This window comes from Cinclus cinclus, chromosome 3 (genome assembly GCF_963662255.1).
Source record: "Cinclus cinclus chromosome 3, bCinCin1.1, whole genome shotgun sequence".
Classification (NCBI taxonomy): Eukaryota; Metazoa; Chordata; class Aves; order Passeriformes; family Cinclidae; genus Cinclus; species Cinclus cinclus.
In genome coordinates, this window is record NC_085048.1 from 101,570,108 (window position 1) to 101,590,280 (window position 20,173).

The 20,173-nt window shown below is 38.1% G+C and overlaps 1 protein-coding gene across 1 annotated transcript in view; it reads left to right on the forward strand.

The window, feature by feature from the left end:
* MACROD2 (mono-ADP ribosylhydrolase 2) overlaps positions 1–20,173 on the forward strand; it is an 869,266-nt gene that overhangs the window by 582,254 nt on the left and 266,839 nt on the right. The window contains exon 7 of the mRNA XM_062489395.1: positions 4,609–4,639. Coding sequence (XP_062345379.1) covers positions 4,609–4,639 — 31 coding nt within the window. The remainder of the gene's footprint in view (positions 1–4,608; positions 4,640–20,173) is intronic.

Here is a 20,173-nt window from a genome sequence, read left to right on the forward strand (position 1 = left end):
TCTTTCTGAACAGAGAATATTATTTGAATGATAGGTGCTTCCAAAATCTATTGTTTGTTAAATTATAATTCAGAATTATAACCAAAACAGAATAAATTTCAGGAGAGAGGCTGGAAAATAGCATAAGATTTTAATTTATTTTTTCTTCTGGATAGTAATATTAGGACTTTTAAAAGGCAAAGGGATAGTATTATAGTTAGTGACTTATAAAATAATTCGGTTTATAAGTTTGATCTAGTAACAGCAAAACTTGACTCTGAGTGTTTGATGTTGCTCAAATATGTGTATAGCTACCTTGCAAATAGTTCATGCAGCTAAAGACATACAATACTCCCTGAAGTTTCTAATTTTATTGTGTTTTTTGAAGTTCAGTGTTTTTATAAAGCATTGTCCTGGTTTGAAAGACAGGTGTTTGCTAAGGAAAGCAGAAGCTTCCCTTTGGACTGAAAAAAAAAATGTGATTCTTCCAATTATTATAATTTTGGAATTAAGGGAGCTCTCAGGCAAAGATATGGGGGTAGGAATAACAGTTCTTTACTAGTATATCTAACAAGGCAAACAAGAACAACAACAGCTATGAAATTACCCACAAACAGAACAGTAACTCAGTCCCAGTGTTTTTTGGCTGCAGGCACCTTTTCCCTGAGCTGCAGTTCCCGGTGCTGGGGGCGGGCGGGTCCCGCAGAGCTGCAGGAGGGCTGGGGGTGATGGCAGAGCTGTCCCAGGGGGAGAGAGAGAGATGGAGAGAGAGCTCTCCACTCACGGTGTCGGTCCCGGTGATCAGCAGAGTGCTGGATGGTGGTAGTTCACAGCGAGAAGGCAGCAGGGCAGGGTCCCACAGCAGTGAGGATGGTTTCCCGACGCTGGGATGGCAGGGATGGGACAGAGGTGGCGATCGTCCTTCTCGTCCGAACTCCGCGGGGGAAATGGACCGAGGCCCAGCCTTCCGCTTCCTCTTCTGGCTGTTTGAATCTTGCGGGGTTCCCCTCTTCCCTCCCGTCCCCTCCCCCTTGTCACCAGGGCCCAGTCAACAGGTATCTTAGCATGACAATGGGGAAAATTCCACAGAGGGAAAAGGGAGAGAACCAACCCCCAACAAGCATGTTATTTTGGAAAGCATCTAAGGTGCACAAGTTTTTTAGGAGCTTTGGCTGATGAACAGGAATATCAGTGATGCAAGGCATGAAGGAATGGCTCTCAAAGAGGAGAATTAGTCCTTTTCATTAGATGATGCAGTGAAATCAGAGAAGGATTCGTGTTTGATATTATTTTTGTCTGCTGTGTTATTTGCTGGAAGACAAGTGCTTACCTTGCATATGGGCTTGGTTGTGGCAGAAATGACACTGAGAAACCAGTTCAGAACACTAAGCACTTAATTGGAAGAAAGTTCTTGATCTGGGTAAGCCATTAGGAGCTGTGGCTGCAGTAGGAGGCATCTGGTCATGTAGACTTAGCACTTAATACATTGCAGCTCAGTGTGAACTAGAACCCCTTGATGTTGATAAGCCCTTAAGTATTTAAATACCCAGGTCCTTCTTACTGAAATGTCTTGGAGTCCAGCTTGGCCTCGGCATGGTGACTATTTTAAGTGTTCCTCATAAAACTGCATTACATTTCATCCTAATTAGCACTACTGCTGTAGCCTTGGTAAAAACACATTGGATTAAAAAGAACCAGAGGCTGAACGCCCACATCCTCTCCTACAGGAATTAAATCAATTTCAGTTTTACAATACTCAAAGACCTGATTTAATTTGGCTTCTTTCTCTAGATGATTGCAAAAGCACAGTAATGGTAGGAGGCTCCTGCTTTTATTACTTATGTTTAACTTCAGAGTTGTGTCTGTTTTGAGTGCTATCAGGGTAGCAACTTCTTATTAGTCCCCAGATAAAGCAAACATGCTATTTTGGTAGCAAAGAAATTAAAAGTTCATAAATAAATAGTGATTACCAGCAACAAATTAAGATGAGAAACATTTTTATTGTGGAAATAGGAATGATTGTTACCTACTGTGAAATGGATTTTTTTAACTGAAATCAGATATGTAATTAAGTTACTAATTATGCACAGAAAAGGTAAGAAACCTTAACATCTTTTGTCCAAAAGCCAAATATTGTAGTATGTTGATATCCATGCTGTGAATTCCCCATTACTGCTCTGCCAGTAATTTCAACCTGGCATCTAGACTAATTTGTCTCCCTAGGAGCCAAGAGGAAACATGGCTGATATGTGATCTTGGACATGGGTCTTTCTTGAATGAATAAAAGCACTGTCACATTTTATGAGATTACATCTGCTGGTTATGTGCTGTGATCATCTCTGAATGAGGGAGAGGGCAGAGCTCATCTGAGTTATGGCACAGACCCATATTCCAAAGGAACTTGGTGGGATTTTATACAGTCTTCTATATTGTGGATATATTTCAGCTGCATGACAGAAACTGAAAGCAAGGTAATGATTGTGTCTGCACAATAATTTTTACAGTGTTCAGAAACACACACAAATTCCCAGAAGAGCTTGCTGAGTGGCTTCAGAGCACGTTACTCTGTGAATGGAGATGAACAAGTTTGACAAGTGGCTGTCATACAGTGCCGAAAATGCAGATCTCATCTTCTCTCTGAGCAAAGATGAGAGGGAAGCTTGTTCCCCTGGAGCCCTCAGGTGCTTGGATTCAGCACCCCAGTACACAGCTGTGGTGCCAGATGTTGGCATTGTGTGCTGAGGCAGTCCCATGGTGCAGCAGCCAATCTTGTAAATCCTTTCAAGGTCCCTGTCCTGGCTTTAAGTAGGTTCATTTAATAGTTGGGATCAGTGATCTTCGAGATCTTTTACAATCTTAAGGCTCTGTGATCTGTGCTTAGAGGCTGTGTCAGCCTTTGCTTTGCAGCAGTGATGAATCTGCAGTGACCTGGGGACAGCTGGTGCTCTTTGCTCCTCCTCTGGGCCAGGGTCCCCAGGGTGGCTTTGTCACAAATGTGGGGATCTGAAATTAGCAGTGGAGCTGTGTCCCATAGGTACCATGTGGAGCCACGGGATTGCTGGAGTTTTGGAGGTGCTGCAGGACTATTTCCCCTTACCTGGTTATGGGGCCAGTGAGAGGAGGAGCCATGAAAACTCTGTTACTCATTTTCTGAAGCAAATGAGTATCTAAGTCCCATGCTGTTACTCAAATTCTGCAAAGAGTGGAAAACATTGTTTGGAGCAATTGTCTCTTAACATGTGGAAAGTGCAACGGTGGTGAATTTTAGGATCTTTTTCTGAACTGGACAAAATTGTCCTTTATGCTTCTCTGATTGCTGAAGTATGTTTCCACTTCAGCCGGAGCTCTGTAACCATATGGTGGTTGCTTTTTCTTCTTTCTATTCTACTCTTTATTTCTTTAAAGAGCTGATTCTTGTGATTTATTTGGTACAAACTACAAAGCTGAGTACTTCTCAGGATGTAAGTTGTAGTGGCTATGAGAAGGAATGAGACAATAATTCTCCTCCACTTTATTTTAGTTAATTATTTTCAGGAGGGGAGGATGTATTCTTTCCATTAGACCTCTCCTTCCTTAATCACCATTCCCTAATTAATTCCCTGGTTAAATATGAAGCAAGCATTAGCTTTCAATAATGTTCTCCTGTGTGATTAAGTGAATAAAAATTTCTGTATTTCTTTTGTATGATGACTCATTGCTGGAGGGAGCCTCAGGGTGGATATTTGAGACTTTGGTCCCAGGTGCTCTCATACCTTTGAGCTGTGTCTGCTGTCAGTCCAGAGGTGGGAGGCAAAGGCAATATCACATATCAGCTGAGCACAAAGAAAATTGCCTCTCTCATGAAATCACAGCTTTTTTTTTTTCCTGGTGGGAAAACTGACTGTGGCTCACAGAAATGCAAATCTCAAGACAACACATACAGCTAGCAGAAATGTAAATTATTGTTCTTGGTGGCACAGTGTCTGTAATGTTTCTTGTTGCATGATGTATATTCTTTGGTGTCAAAGCTGCCCCGAAAATGTACTCTTTTTTTTTTTTTCACCAGCATCTGCCATTTCCTCCCCTGCTTGAGTTTGCAAACCTTTGGCTTGTAGCAGTACAGCTGTGTTGGGGCACGCCATAAACCACATGCCTGAAAGAACTGAGGTTAAGAACTGAATCAAAAAAAGGAGATTATAGTGAATGAGGGCATGGCAAAGAGGCATAACATAGTCTAAGCTGGCCAAGCTTATTTTACTGAAGAAGACACATTGTCTAACTCTACCCAGATGATGACTTTTTCTTTTTTTTTTTGCTACTGTAGTACCTTATGGTGTTCATTTTTAGTTCATAACATTAAATTTAACTCAAAAGGCAGTATTAAGAATGATTCTGTGTTCAAGTATTGTTTGTAGCTCAAGATGTGAAAAAGAATGCAGCTTTATTCATTTGGTAGGAGGGAAAACATGGAATGTGTTTCATATAATGACATGAGAATGCCTGTGATTTAACTGCTGTATCAGTGAATACTACAACATACAACCTCTGGATGTTGAAAAACAGACATTTAAAAACACTCTTGGTTTTGATAAAAAGTATGCTAAATAGAAATCCCACTAATCTTTTTTTTTCCTTTAATTTGTTTTACAGGCTTTTCCCTGTATTTCAACCGGAATTTATGGTAAGACACACTTTCGATGTCACTTATTCTTGTTCATTTTTCCCTATTATTGCTATTTCAGACAGTGATATTTCATATCAGATATCTCATCAGTCCTTTTGTCTCACCAACATATGTATACTGTGTTAAATAACAGAGACCCAAAGTCTTTGGCTGTGGCTGGATGCTGATGTCCTGGGAAGTGGGGTGCTGTTGTGCAATCTTTATCATAACCCTTAGAGCCTTTGAGCAAAGATGTGCAAGAGTGTGATCGCATTTCTTCAGTAGCTCTTAAACACTCTGTTGTTGTTTCAACAGAGAAAAATAGGGGTCTGGCAAAATTTTCCATCCAGAAGGAAAGAAAGAAAGATGCCGTGATGTCCGAGACTGGCAAAAAACAAAACAAAAACATACCCCCCCTAAAAAAGAACACCCCCCCCAAAAAAACCCAACAAAACGCCCCCCACCAGAAAAACCACCAAGCCAACTTGCTAGAGTAACTGGAAATTATCTTTGTTCCCTTGAGTTTTGCTACTGCCATTTTAGTTTATTAATGTACATGCAAATTTACATGGCCCGAAGGAACTGGAAGGAAATTGTTATTGTAAGTCTCTTGCTTTGTTGCAATCATAAGGTAATCCATCACTATCAGTCAGCTGGCTTTTGATTGGCATTGTGAAAGAAGTGAGCATGATATTTGAAGGAGGCAAATAAAGGCAGTTCAATATTTAGAAAAATATTGAGAAATTTGAGAAAACATGCACAGTACAAAGGTAATTTTTTTCCTTAAACAATAACCTATGCTTATTTTTCTTCCATTTAGATACAATAAATGTAGGTTTGTTTACTTACATGATTTAAAGTTTTTAAAATAAGGATGTTTCAAGAAACATGTGGATGCTCCATTCCTTAAACTGTTGAAGGCCAGGTTGGATGGGACTTGGAGCAACTTGGTCTGGTGGATGATGTCCCAAGGGAGATTGGAACCAGGTGATCTTTAAGGTCACTTCCAACCCAAACCATTCAATGATTTTATGTTAAACAGCAATAAATAATAATTAAAAAAAAACATTATAATGTAACAATGTAGTATGGCATAAGTCATAACATATAGTAATTGTTAGATAAAATAATATGAAGTTTGGCTAATTAGACAATTCAGATTCAGGAGGGGAGAAAGGAAGGCAGAAATATTTAGACTTGTTCCTTCTTTTTCAAGGAGCTCTTTTTAAAATTTTTTGACGATTGTAAATCTGAAAGAGGCTTCAGAAGGTAAAATCTAATTCAGTTTGGGTGCTGTATTCCCTTCTGCTTGAACTGCACTTCCATTGTTGCAGAAGAACATGCAGATGCCATTTCCAGAAGCACTAGAATGGCTGAATATAAATCTGGTTTCAGATGAAGCTCTGTGTCAGTTCTCATTTTTGGTCCCCCTTTTCTACTTAGAGGCAAGGTTTGCAAATGCATTCTTGACTCATTGGTTTAAATCTTGATCTTTTACATAGATACATTTTTGTTATTATTTTAGAAAATCGAGCAAGATATGCTGTAAACATATGAAAATTACTAGTAAATGGGATGTACAAATAATAATAGTTTACTTTGTTTTAGAATTGGCCTAGTTAATAGAAAAGTCTCAGCAGGGGAGAAATAGGGTTCCCTGAAGCCAGCAGAGAAAGTTGGAAAGGATCTCTGATAGGAATCTTGAGTTTATGTGAGGTTTTTGATGCTTTTTTTGAAGGTAGCTGTGGTGTTACTGAAACATTATACACTGCAGCAGATGCTTTTTCTGTAATTGTTTGCTGTTTTCACAGTTGGAAATAAATTAAGATGCATTTGTGCTAAAATGCTCTGGTTTTCTGAGGCTGCTTTTTTTGTGGGGGGGAGTGTGGTGGAATTCAACCTCTAATTGATTGTACTCTTTGCATTTTAATAAATACTTTCTATTACTCAATTTTAAAAATACTTCCCTTCTTTCCAGACTTTCAGAGGCACTGCTTCTGAGTAATAGTTTAACAGGCAGCCCTGCATCTGGCTTCAGGTGTCAGTATTTTCAAGAACGTTTGATAGCAGTTGCATTGCTGAAATTACGCTGTGGGTGGTGACATGTTTGCAGTGTAAAACACAAACTCCACAAAACTATGCTTTTATCTTTTTTGTTTTGTTGGGGTTTTCCCCCTTATCTGTGCATTCCTTTAGATGAAGACAGTGTCTAGATGAAAAAGTGGATCAGCCTGATTCCTGGTGGCCAAGCTGATTAGGGTGTCTTTGTTCACTTAACACTGGACTGTCCCAATAAAACATTATAGAAGAAGCACACTTGTTGTTTCCTCATCTTGGAATCATTCAATTCTTTCCCTTCAGAAATCCCTGGCTGGAAACCGCTGGCTGGGGATGCAATTTCTCTTACAAACTGAAGTACAGAAATTTGCAAGAGATCAACTGATTGTATCCAGTTTGAGAATGTGGATTGAGTTCTGCCCCAGAGTCTTGTAGATGTAGAGATTGCTCATCTTCCCTCTTGTCATTAGGACAGAGTGTTCCCACTTCTCTGGGGAGCAGTCCATTCTTGTTTTCATCACTGCGGAGCACTCTTTTACTCACATAAAAAAGTTGGAAAGAAGCAAGCAAGGCTTTTTCTGAGGCCTTGGCAAAGAGCAGATTGCTTTCCACGGGAAGAGTGTTGGATAGAGAAGTTTGCCCTCCTGCCTAAACACTTTCCAGGTGCTCCATCTCCACTCATCATGGTGTGGATGTTCCAGCTTGAACAAGTCACAGCACTGGAAGGCCATTTGACTGCTGCACCATGACAGCAGCCAAAACTTTGATTTCCATGTGCTCCTGTTTAGAGTGCTGGTAACAAATCCACTCACAAAGGATCTTTCATTTAGAAGTTTGATTCAAATGAGGAATTCCATCTTTGAAAAATGACATGGAAAGCAACCAATGCTAAATGTTTGTAAGGACTAAAAAATGAGTGAAAGTCTGCCAACAGGAACTCTGGGAAAAAAATTCCTTACAAGATCCCAGCTCCCCAATATGTTTTCCTAAGAGATCCCTGACACCTCTAAAAACCTTAAGAACTGCTAATCATTCTACGAAAGCAAAGATTGTGAAGGTTTATATCCCCATGGATCCCTGAGTTACTCTCTTGCATTGCAATAAATGCTTTTGTTTATACCAAGAGCTGTAGTTTCCCAAGTAAAACTGTTTTGGGAGGAGGAGTGAGGATTTACATCCCTCCCATGGCATTAGGGAGGCATTGGAGTATCAAGCTACACACATCCTCAGCAGCTGTTTAGTAACACACAAACATAAGCCAGATTAGTTTGATTTGTAGGAATTTTCTTACATTTTGTCTCTTTTTCCTTAATAAAGCAATTTTACTGTCTGTTTGGAAAAAAAAAATTAAGGGTGAAAAAGTCTACAGACAAATCTATAGTTCAGAAGGTACTAAGTGTTATTTTAGGCTGTAGCGTGTCAGATTTTCATATTATACCACTGAATCAACCATTTACATGTGCAGTTTCCCCTTGGTTACTGTCTTACTATGTTTGAGATACCTCCAGAAGAGGGGACTGGTGGGGGGAAATGCCGCTTTCTTTAGTAGATATTCGGGAAGAGAACCTTATTAAGAAGCTCTCTGTAAATCGTGGCATTTGCAGGGTGCAAAGTGAACAAGGTTGTTGGATGTGGTGCTACAAACCTTCCGAGCCACAAAATTAAAAGAAGGGTCTGTAGATGGATGTAGGAGACAGGATTTTTCATATTTGTCATAAATATATTGAGAGATAATTATGGGATGGGCTACATCTAGAAGGAATTGAAGATATTACAGTCTGTGCACACCTATGTGTTGCCTCCTTACTGTAACTTTATGGTAAGACAGCGTTTGGCTTTGTTCTGAGATACTTAGGTTGGCAACATAAGCTGCTCTTCAAAAACAGAAACTAGTATTTAAATGATACTTTAAACTTAAGGGAGAGGGGAAAAAAAGTAGTAAAGTGGAAGGAGAATGATGAAACTCTGAATTCTCCAGTTGGTGTATATTTATATTTCTCTATCAGTATAGTTGTATGTTGGACCTTAGCTTGATTTAATGAAAATTATGTGCTCTGTCCTTTCTGAGAAAAAAAACTAGAGGCAGCTCTTAGTTTTCTTATTAATTTAATTTTAAAAACACAGAGAGAAAAAGACTAAATGCCATGAATGTACAGAATGTCTGTGGTGATTTAGGTGGTAGAAATGCCCAGTTTCACCACATTTAAATCATTATTACATTGGAGTAGATCTTGCTGCTATTTGAATCAGGCCACTGAAGCTTACTTGTAGCTTTTGGCCTGGTCATGGCAAAACGTTGCACAGTTTTGTTTGCTATGTGTTGCTAAAGGGAAGCCTGAAAAGAAAGAAAACAGAGCAAACTAGGCTGTGTGTATAGCAAATAGAAGCATAAAAATCTATTCTTAAGGGAGGATGCAGGAAGGGAGCACAGATGATCTGGTCTGCTTTAGATTTGGGAGAAGAGGTCCTTCAGTCTTGTGCCAGCTTGTGTCACCACTGTCCTGACCCCCAGTCTGTCCTGCTCAGGGTGCAAAGAGTGATTCATCCTGCCACAGAGGGCTGGGGCATATCCATCAGCTCTTCTCCCAGTGAGGAGATCCAAGGTAGATTATAACAAGGGATTAACCAACAGGTGTTCTACTGGAGGATTATAAAAGCCCTCAGAAAATCTGAGTCAGAAGACTAAGCCAAATGTTTTCAAAGGCAGAATAAATTCCTGACACAGGGTTAAAGGTCGAGGCCATCTATTTCCATCTTTCCTCATCTGTTTTTTCTCTTCTTTCTGTTGGCATTCCATTTCTGGAATAGATGTTGCTTTAATGAGTAATTCTAGTAAGTGTTACACTGTCATCTTTCCAAGGAAGGAGTTAGCTGTAAAGTTTTCAAAGCCACTATACCCAAATGTGTAATAAGTAACTATGAAGTAGTTTTGTATTCATCTCCAGGGTGGTGCTTTGAATTCCTGTCACCATTTTATGTGATCATCAGGATTTGGATATTGTGATGTCAGTTGAGGTTTTCCAGGAAAATGGGTATTATATAAATTCTTTGTGATAAAAAAACTTCCCAATTCAGTAGGTCACACAAGAGAAGTTCCTATTAAGAAGATTGTCATAACTGAGCTAAATTCTAAACTTGACCAGCAGCTCCTCATCCCTCAGCTGAGATTGCATCAACTTCTTTGACACTGTGTTGTTTTAAAAGACCTATTTTGTAACTCATTGAGAGTTAATTGCATTTTGTTATTTGCTCCATAACTGGAATAATGTAATATGTTCACAAAAATTAAGATATAGGAGAACTCATTCTTTGACACTTCTTTGGGGTCTGATCACCAGTTAAATAGATTATTATTAAAAATAATGGTAACAGCTGTGAAATCATTATTATAATATTCAAGAAATTCTAGAAATCTAATTACTACTTGTATAAAAATTTATTACATGCATTATTTAATGGTGTTCTTATTTCAGACAGTGTGGTGTCCATGATACTAATTGGTGTCTTCCCATAATTTAAATACTAAAAAAATTATTACAGGGAAGTGTAAATTGATGAGCTCTCAGCAGTCCAAAATTAATATTCATGTGATGTATTTAGGAGAAGCTCTAACTTGATTCCAGATGAGAGACTTAATAAGCTCTCATTTTCAGTGGAAATTAGCTTTTTATGGGTAATGTAGATTGACTATCTAGAATTTTATCTATTCTGAAGGTCTTGCTGACTGTTCCAATTCGCAGCATTTCTCCTGAGCACTAGAGGACAAATCCTGCCCTTCATTCAAATGGCATTTAGTGACTCTCCTTAAAAATTTCACTTTGAAAGCTTAGACTGTTGACTGAATAGTCAGTTGCCTCATGGCCTCTCTTTTAGTCTTTCCCACATTCTCCTTAGGCAGAAATAAAAGTCAATGTAGTTACTTTTTCCTCTTAAAATTATATTTGTATATAGTTATATTTCTGCCGTATGTATATTAGAGATATATTATTCTATTATTGCACCTTTCGGTCTTGCAGCTGCCCACCCTGTTTAACCTAACTGCCTGTGTTCTACTCAGCAAGAAACGATTATGTGCTCTCTTGCTCTCATTTCATAGTGTTTTCCATCAAGCTCCTAGGATGGCTCAAGTTGCTTTTGCAGTGAGCTCTGTAGTTGTCTCCAGACTGCTGAGGAGAAGCCAGGAACATCACCAAAGGCATCAAAAACATGTTGAGCTTTGGGCTCTTTTCCCCTTTTTTCTTTCACTTTTTGTATTACTATTTTTTGTCAGGTAACTATCCTATAAAGCATAAATAAGCTGGAAAAGTTCTCTGGTATTCAGAAAGCATACTGCAGAAATCATAAATAGGGCTTCAGCTGGTCAGATATATTATTTGCTTTCATATTTGTGGTTTTCTATTCAGAGAATTAGGAATGTCTCAATTACCATGATGAAAGTTAAAACTCTATATTGTTGTATACCAACAGAATCACTTAATTCTCTTTTCCAAATTTTCTTGGCTGTTGTCAGCAAGATAATCTGATATGTTTGTTCCGTGGCTTTACACTCCAGAAAAGCTAAAGCTCTTTGAAGCTTATTCATTAAGAAATGAATTGAAGTAGGAAAATAAAGCTATCTGGACCTCATCCTAGAGACATTACATTAAGATGATACATGAAGTATAAAATATTTATTGGTGAAACGCTATCCAAATTATTGCTATGTAAATCTTTTCTTTGATGTAATCTTGCCCCTTGCCCCAGGAAAGAGCATGTCTCTAAAACTTAAATTGGAGACAAATCCATTAGTGAATTCCACCATGTTGTTTTGGGTGTCTTTTAACCATATTCATGATTAGATGTAGTGGGAAAAGGTAGTCATTATAATAATATCTTTTCTCATGCCTTGCCACATCTTAGCACTCAGCAGTGATTTCATTTACCTGTACATTGTGGCATAACTAGTCTTGTATGTAATCTTAGTTATACCACACATTCTGTATACAACAGCTAGAAGAACCTCACCAATGGCAAGATTTCAATTCCCAGATGATCACCCACAATCATTTTAATACTATGCAGTTGCTTTATCTGGAGCTTAGAAATGTAAACAGGAGGAAGCTGCCGTGAAGCCTGATGAGCACCATACCCTTAGTCCCCTGATTTAATTTTAGGTAAATTAGTCCTATGAGGAGCAGAGAGTCTGACTCAATAATCCTCGTGGTTTCCTTTCAACTTGAGATATCCTGTGACTCTGAGTGTATTCAGTTGAGTGCCACTCACAGCTTAAAGCTCCTTCTGTGAGGACAGAATAGTGGTACCAGTCTTTGTGTGTCCTCACAGAGCTTTTAAAAGCCCTGGCACACTAAAGTTGAATAGGAGTAATATTTGTGGTGTCAAATATATCAAGTAGTTCTACCTCAAAGGTGTTGACCTTTGGTATCTTTTTGAACTTCTGTGACAGCATTAGGTAGTAACATGAAAACAGCTCAAGAAAACAGCTTCTGTTTCCCATTAATTCCTTAGATGTTAGTGCAGGGCATCTGTCTGTGGTCTGGCCACAGAATATTGTGATGCTGGGCCTTATTTGTCTTACTTTTTATTTTCCATAGCAGACATTTACTGTTTATTTATGGAATATCTATTCTAAGGGTCCTAAGTCAGTGTTGGAGACCCTTAATACTATTCTAGTACAAACACAGAAAGTTGCCATATATATAAATTGACATTACCAAACTCATCTCTCATTCTTAACTTTTGTCACTCCAAGAAGTTTGGAAGAAGTATGTGTGAGAATATGGAGGCTTTTAGGTGACTTGTGAAAGGTAAAAATATATTGCTGTTAGGGTAAATATCTTTCTCTTGAAACGAAAGAAAAGATCAGCAGAATAGACCTGCTATTCTGAGTCTCATCAGAGTACCTGCAGGTCAGTTAAGGCTCCGAGGGTTGTTCACTGTGTTGTCCTTGTTCCTGCATCATTGTTAAATTGGAATGCTGCCATATATCACTGGAAAGGGCAACTGCCACTGAGGCAGAATAGCAGAGCTGGGTGGTTCTGTGTAGCGAATGACTAATCCTGTTTGTTAGCCAAGATCTTGTTTCTAAGTTGTATTCTGCAGCTCTGCACACCGTAGATCATGTCAGCAGCTGGGTTAATGGAAGGCCACCTTGGTCCTGGAAAAGAGTTAGTTGTGCCTTTTTGTCTTGGGAGTGCATTTAGAGCTATTGTGTGCTGCACATGTTGGCAAAATGTTCACCTGTCTTCTGTCTCAAGGTGCGATGCACCCGAAAATAGTATAAAATACTGTGAATTACAGCAATGGAAGGAAGCATCTATTACAATGCTCTGAGGGGTTTTTTTTGTTTTTGTTTTGTTTTGTTTTTTCTTTTGTTTTGTTTTGTTTTTTTGGGGGAGAAAAGGATTTTCTTTTTAACTGGTAATTTCTGAGGTAACAAAAAGATAAATTTATACACATACTTTGAAGATTTATACATGTGCTTTGAATGTATGCAACTCAATTAGCTTGCTGGTGATTGTATCAGTTAATAAGTTAATAAAACAAGTTGCCTGCGTGCATTGCCAGGACTGCAGTGTTATTTCTCAAATTCCATATTAATAATCATTAATAAAATATCATGTTGTAATGGAATTATTTCCTGTTTAATTAATCAGAATCTGATTATTCTATTTAAGCTAGTTTCTTATATCAATTAAATATTGCACAGCTAGTAAGAACACATAAGGTTTATTGCAGAGGAAATGCAGCAAGAGTCAGAATTTACCTTTCTGTGAGTACTGTTGGGGAGAAAGTTCAAATCCTTTCCAGACCTTCTGTGCAGAACAGAATCATTGCTACACTTGTTTACTTGGCAGTAATTGTATACATATTAAACTCCCCTTCAGGTTTATTCAGGGTGAGGTTTGCAGAAAGAAATGTTTGCCTTCTTTTTGAAGAGTGTTAAGTCAGGAATTTAGTACATACTAACAAAGGTGACTATGAAAACAAACGTGAACAGGCTTTTTGTGTACCTGCCAGGCAGGCAGGATAGAAATCAACCATTTACACTGCAGACCTGGTTTGGTCAGGGGGAAGTTATCTTTTGCTTTAAAATGCACTGTGGGTCAGGCTTCTGCTCAACAGAGCTGCATTTGGTATATTTCTGAGCTGTCACTACTGCAGAAAAGGACTGGTTCAGGGGGTGTTCTGTGAGAAGATAGCTATAATTGGCAATCCATTTCTTCATTTCCATGCTATAGCCAGCCTTGATGAATTAATCATAATCAAATTCAGGCTGCGGGAAGGGGGTGACCCACATAGCACAGAAGAAAAATTAGGCCCTGTGCTGGCATGACAGACTAATCCTTCAATTCACCCATTTGACTGAATGAGGGGACTTTGCCTGTCACCATCACCACCCATAAACAAACTGTTCGCTCTCAGTCAGAGGGTTTGGCGGGTGTGATAAAGGTTATGGAGAGCATCCCAACACCTCATCCATCACTGAGGTGGGACATGGAGCTCGTGTATAAGTCCTCAGGAGGAAAAGTCACAGTGGCTTACAAGATCCTGCCTTGAAGAGAGAACAACCTAAGTTGTGTTTGTGGAGTGATTTTGTGTCTGATCCCATGGGAACCAAAATTACTCCTTGGTTTTGCTGGATGTGTTATGGTTACTGCTGCAAAAAAAGGCAAAGATTTGGGTTGAAGTTTAGATTATATAAGGGTCCCTTCTAAGCCAAGCCATTCCATGATTCTGTTATATTGCTGGTGGGTCTAAGTGATTATATCTTCACACATACTGATTTTGTTCCAGGGAACAGGAGGTAAGTTGGTTCCAACTTCAGTTGGAAACTGAAACAATGGCAGTGTAAAGAAAATTATTTACTCTAACAGCTGTGTGAAGAACTTTGGAACTTTTAGTAGATGTTTGCCTAACTTTCTTCTTACCTATTTTTTGGAATTGTGTAGTAGCTGTGTGGCTTCTAAGGTTACATTATGAATATGGGACTCTTTTAACTGGCCAACTCAGAGTAGTATTCATAGTAATGTTCTTTACTTAATAATGTACTTTATCTGTGGCTATGATTTTTGGCTTTCATCTGGTAACTAAAATGGAAACAGAACTAAGTTCATGCTGGAGCACATTGGTTACAGAGAAGCTGTGGTGATTTGCACTAGCTGTTAAATGTTCCACTGCATTGAGAGGAATAAATGTGTTTTTTTGTAATTGATCCTATTCACTTTGAATAACTGCTTTGAGCTCAGCAGAGGTGAAATCTAGTCCAAAGTACTTAGCTTTTAAAAATACTTGATTTGGACAGGGAAGATTTTATCTTACTTTTTCTTGAAAGAGTATCTAGCCCTTCAAAATGAACATTACTTTGAAGTCTGATTTGTAAACTATTTGTGGATCTCTTCTAGTGCTTTCAGTATATTACTTACATATATGAGAATGAGAGTACTTGCGTTCCTATATATTACTAAATGATAATCTGTATCTATCATTTTCCAATTCACTCTTGGACAATGCAGCTTATCATTCCCCCCCCTTCTCTATGTGATGTTTGAAATAACCCATTAATAGAAATATGGTATAATAGTATTTAAAGGATAATAATTTCTTGTATGTAGTTCTGTGGCAGTGGAAGATTTTTGCCCTCTTCTGTTTCATTTCTCTCTGGAATACGAACATTAAACCTTCATTTTCAGGGAGTATCCCATATAGAAAATATAATAGTTCATCACACACTGTGACTTGTTTCTCTTACAAACCAAATTTTCAGTTGCATAGTCCAATTGAGTAGCACTTCCAGGTCACTCATTGAGGAACATGCTATTCAATGTGAATAATTGTGTGCCATTTTTGCTTGGGGAAGGCCTGGTTCAAAAACCCCTGAGGTAAATAAGAGCTGGTATAAATATCAGCGCATTGTTCTAGCTACCAGCCAGTACTGTATTTTCTTTATCCATTTTCTTGCTTCTCAGTTTTGATGAACTGAAACATATTTCTAAATCACAAAAGATGCCGCCTGAAGTGTTTGGCATTTGGATGAGAAAAATACAGTGTGGGAATATCTATAGAGTTTAAGAAAAACAAGTGCATCCTTAGGATGAGAGTAAATCAACTGTTCAGGTGGTGACCAGTGTGTGGTGCATGGTTTCAGCTTTATGTACCAGCTCATTACCCAATGTTGGAAAAGTGGAGTCCTAGTTTTATGCAGAATGCTTATCACAGTAAATTGCCCAGTGTAGCTCCAGACAGTGCAATCATAATTGTTTCCAAACCGATGCAGTTTTATGGATTCACAGCATTAGTCATTCTCTTATGCCCTTAATTACCATTAGGTAGTTACGCTTGTGTCTGCAATAGGTGCTAAACATTCTGCCACTGATAGGTTTTTAACTATTGTTTTTGTTGTGGTAGTAAACACGCTGTAGCTGACTCTTAGGAGGCCAGAACATTATTGTTTAGCCTAGTGCCATTAGGAACATGCTCAATGACATTTTGAGCTGTGGTTGCTGGTTGGTTGTAGCCTTCTGGGTTTGGTTTGGTTTTCAGGGTGGTTTTTTCCTGTCTCTAGGGATGAGAGTAAAGAACAATTCTCTTGCTATGCTGGCACTGCTTAATTAAGGGATGATTATTTTTTCACTTTTTGCCTAGTTTACAAAGTGAGAAAGGAAGAAAGCCTGAGAGATTTTTCACAGTACTAGAAACAATATAGAAGAAACAAGTGATGCTATTTACATGCTGGCCATGCCAGTCAGTGCCCTAGAAATCTTCTGTTGTGTTTTGCTATCAACATTATAAACTACAATTTAGTAGTTTTCAGTAAAGCAGTGAATCACTGATGTATAAGTAGGCCCTTCCCAAAAAAAATAAAAAACAAAAAAAGAAGGGATTCAAAGTTCCCTTTTAACCATTTTAACCAAAGCTGATAGCCATGATTCACGTAATGAGAATGCATATTGGCAATGCTTCCATGTAATTTCTAATGAGGATTTCATGTTATGGAACCCTGTATCCATCTCTCAGTTGTGTAGTTTGGTGTAATTGTCACCATTTTATTGACTAGGTAAACAGAAGCAGTGACTGTAGTTTACTATGATCGGTGACCAGGAGTTAGAGAATGTACAACTGCCAAATCTGAGTGTAACTTCCCACAAATATTTTCCGTTGTTATTTTCCAAAATTGTGCACAAGTAGTATGAGAATATGTAGCTACTCTGCCCTTGAATTTTTAATAATGTCACCATATTCAAAATTGTCTTACTAAGGGTGGTCAGTGATGTTCTGGTTGTGGTATTTGGGGCATTTGATGGTAAAGAATTAGCTTCCAAATCCTTTCTTACCTTGTTCCATATTTTCAAGACTCTTTCCTAGTCGTTGACCTTCCTCTGAGTTTTCCATGTTGATTACATGACATTTATGCTGACCTTAACTAAGCTGAGCATTTTCTGAAAAGGAATAAATAGAAATGTTTCTCCATCAGCACTAATGCCAATAAAGCATATGCTCAAAGTTCATAAGTAATATATACTAAGTTTAAATTGCATATGATTTCAAGAAATTATCTACTTCTTAAAAATTGCATTTGGTAACAAGTTATACTTGCTTGATAGACCAATTTTCACAAATTGTTGAAGTTTGACGTTATCAAAGCTTTTTGCTAGGAAGAGGTCACCTTGATATTTGTACTGAATGCCTTTCAGCCTTGGCTCCACATTTTATCATTCTTGATGTCTTAACTTTTCCCTTACCTCCAGTTTTTCTTTTTAATCTACTTATTTTTATTATTTGTTTTCATGACTTACTGTCAACATATTTCACTGATTTTCTGCTTACTAAACAAAATGGTTCTGTCTGAATTTCATGTGTAGCCTTAATTTTGTAACTTTGAATGTATGATCTGTGCTATTTAGGTTACTCTGTATTTATTGTTTGTTTTTGTCACTGCCTACTAAATGCATTAATGTCTGCGGATCTCTTAAATTGTAAGGCTGCTCTCTTCCCCAAAAATGTCAGGACTGATGATGAAACTCTCTTTCTTTTCCTTCATGATAAATCTAAATATCTACTCAGTAGAGGCTAGGAGATAATCACGGGCTTCAGTCCAATCCTGAGTTATCTGTATATAACGTTCAGCGCTTAAGGCAGTATCATCACATTAGCACACACTAAATGCAGTTATTTAAATTACACTTTGTTTTATCAAAACCCGCCAAAAACACCACCATCAAACACCCAGAAAATCCTCTCTAAGTAGTATTTAGCTACTCCAGTTCCACCTGCTGTGAGAATGCTCAGCCCACAGCTGCCCCGAACAGGGACCCATGGCCTCCTCAGGTCTGTCAGTCTACCTCCTAACCAAACTATTTCAATACCAAAAAGTTTGTCTGGGTGAAAAACCACCTTCACTGAAGCTGTTGAATCCAATCCAACCCACTGATTTGGCCCAAAGCAAAGGATGTCCGCACAAATGTTTCAGCCAGCAGGTTTGAGCATGGAGTAACTCCTGGGGGACAAGGATGTGACAGTAGCACCTTCATATCTCTAAACTGGATTTAGAAGTTTTAGAAGTTCACACTCTGAACTTACTTTGTTCCAGCTGGTTTGTGGGCTTTTTAAAATTTGTTCACTGGATTTTCAAAAGTACTTCAATCCTTTAGAAGCATCAGTTCTTTTTGGTGTGTTCCTGGTGATATTATCCCATGCAGCTCATGACAAAGGTAGATGTGGAATCTGATGGGAAATCATAAGAAACAAGATTGATGTTAAAATTTTAGCACAAGAAATGTCCCAGAAGCTGACACATTCATTGTTTCCTTCCTTGACTCTGTTATGGCACACAAGCTCTTTGAAATGTGTTCTAAGCAGTTTTTAAACTGTTTGCTAAAGTACGTGTGACTGCTAATTTTTTTTTTTCCTTCTTCCTGCTCTTTCACTCTGTTTAGAGGATTTTTTTTCCATATTCCTGCTGGAGAAGAGATGTCTTAATTTGACTTCAGTTCCCTTCTTTTGGTCTTTGCATGAACTCGGATAACCTGCAACATTTAGTCTTATGGTTTCTTCAAATTATTTTGTTTCATAGAAGTTTAATTTTAATCACCTATTTTCTAAGGAATAGAAATCCTTCTTTAACCTCTCTGAATTTCAGAGATCCTTCTTTTATTTGGATGCCCACCACTTTATTTCTGTATTTCTAAAATACTTCTAAGTTAAGACTGTTGGTTTTATGATGGATTCAACATATTTTGATTAGTAGCTATCACAGTGCTAGTATAATTTATTTTTACTTATTCTTAAATGGTTTATATAACAACTGCACCTTTCCTTTTTATAATAATTTAAAAAAATAATACTCAGACTTTAAGTGGCATAACACCACAAACTTTGAGTATGTTATTCTTATTCTGCCTCCTGGTAGTTATTGTAAGTTCATCAGGTTTTACTTGTACCAAACTGCATGAGATTATTTTGCGAAGTTCATACACATAAACATAAGTATAATACACATAAATATAATACACATAAACATAAGTATAATACACATAAACATAAGTATTGATCTCACTGGATTTGACTCATCAGAACTGTGATTTTTCCTGCTTTTCTGTGGAGGTCCTTTCTTTAGCAATTGATCTCTAAATAACAACCATGATGGGTTCTTTCGTAGAATGATGATCTCTCAGTTTTGTAAATCAAACTGGAAATGTCTAACTAGAATTGGGGTGCGTGTGTATGGTGTGTGTCCCCAAGTACCTTATGTTGATCTCACCAACACAAGTACTCTCATGCCTTAATTTCCTATCCCCTTCCTTTCTTACAGTTTTTCTGTATGTGATTGGGACTTTTTGCATGTTACTATTTTTTATTATTTTATTATTTTTGCAGGGACGTATATTTGCAAGTTATGTGTTTTGGTGAAAAAAAGAAAAAAAAAAGGGTAGAACAGGTAGAATGTTTTATGGCAGAGGAATCTGTGGTTGTATGGTGGCTTGATGTTGGCTGACAGATGCCCACCCAGCCACTTGCTTAATTCTCTTCCTCCTCAGCAGGACAGAGGGAAAAACAAGATAAAGAAACAAGTGCAGAGGTGAAGACAGGGAGATGACTTGCCAAGTACCATAATGGGCAAAACAAAAGCCTGTTTTCCTGATTTGGGGAAGATCGATTTATGTATTGTCCCTTCAAATAGATTTACCTAGTGAGAAGCAAAGGTCTCCTCTGAACCGAATCTTTCCCGAGCTCAGCATCACACCCTCACTCACAAATCTTCTCCCACCTCCTGCAAGAGGAGCTTGTAGAACTGTTGTTTTTTTTTTTTTCCTCGTCACTCATCATGCACTGATACATACACACAACTTTTTGTCCTTTGTGCAGTTTTGTTTTTGGTTTTGTTTTTTTTTGTTGTTTTTTTTTTTTTACTGATTTCTGTTCCCCAAGATTTGAGGAAGACTGTTCTATGGAGGCTGGCATCTGCATACAAATAATTCACTGAAATAATCCCAACTG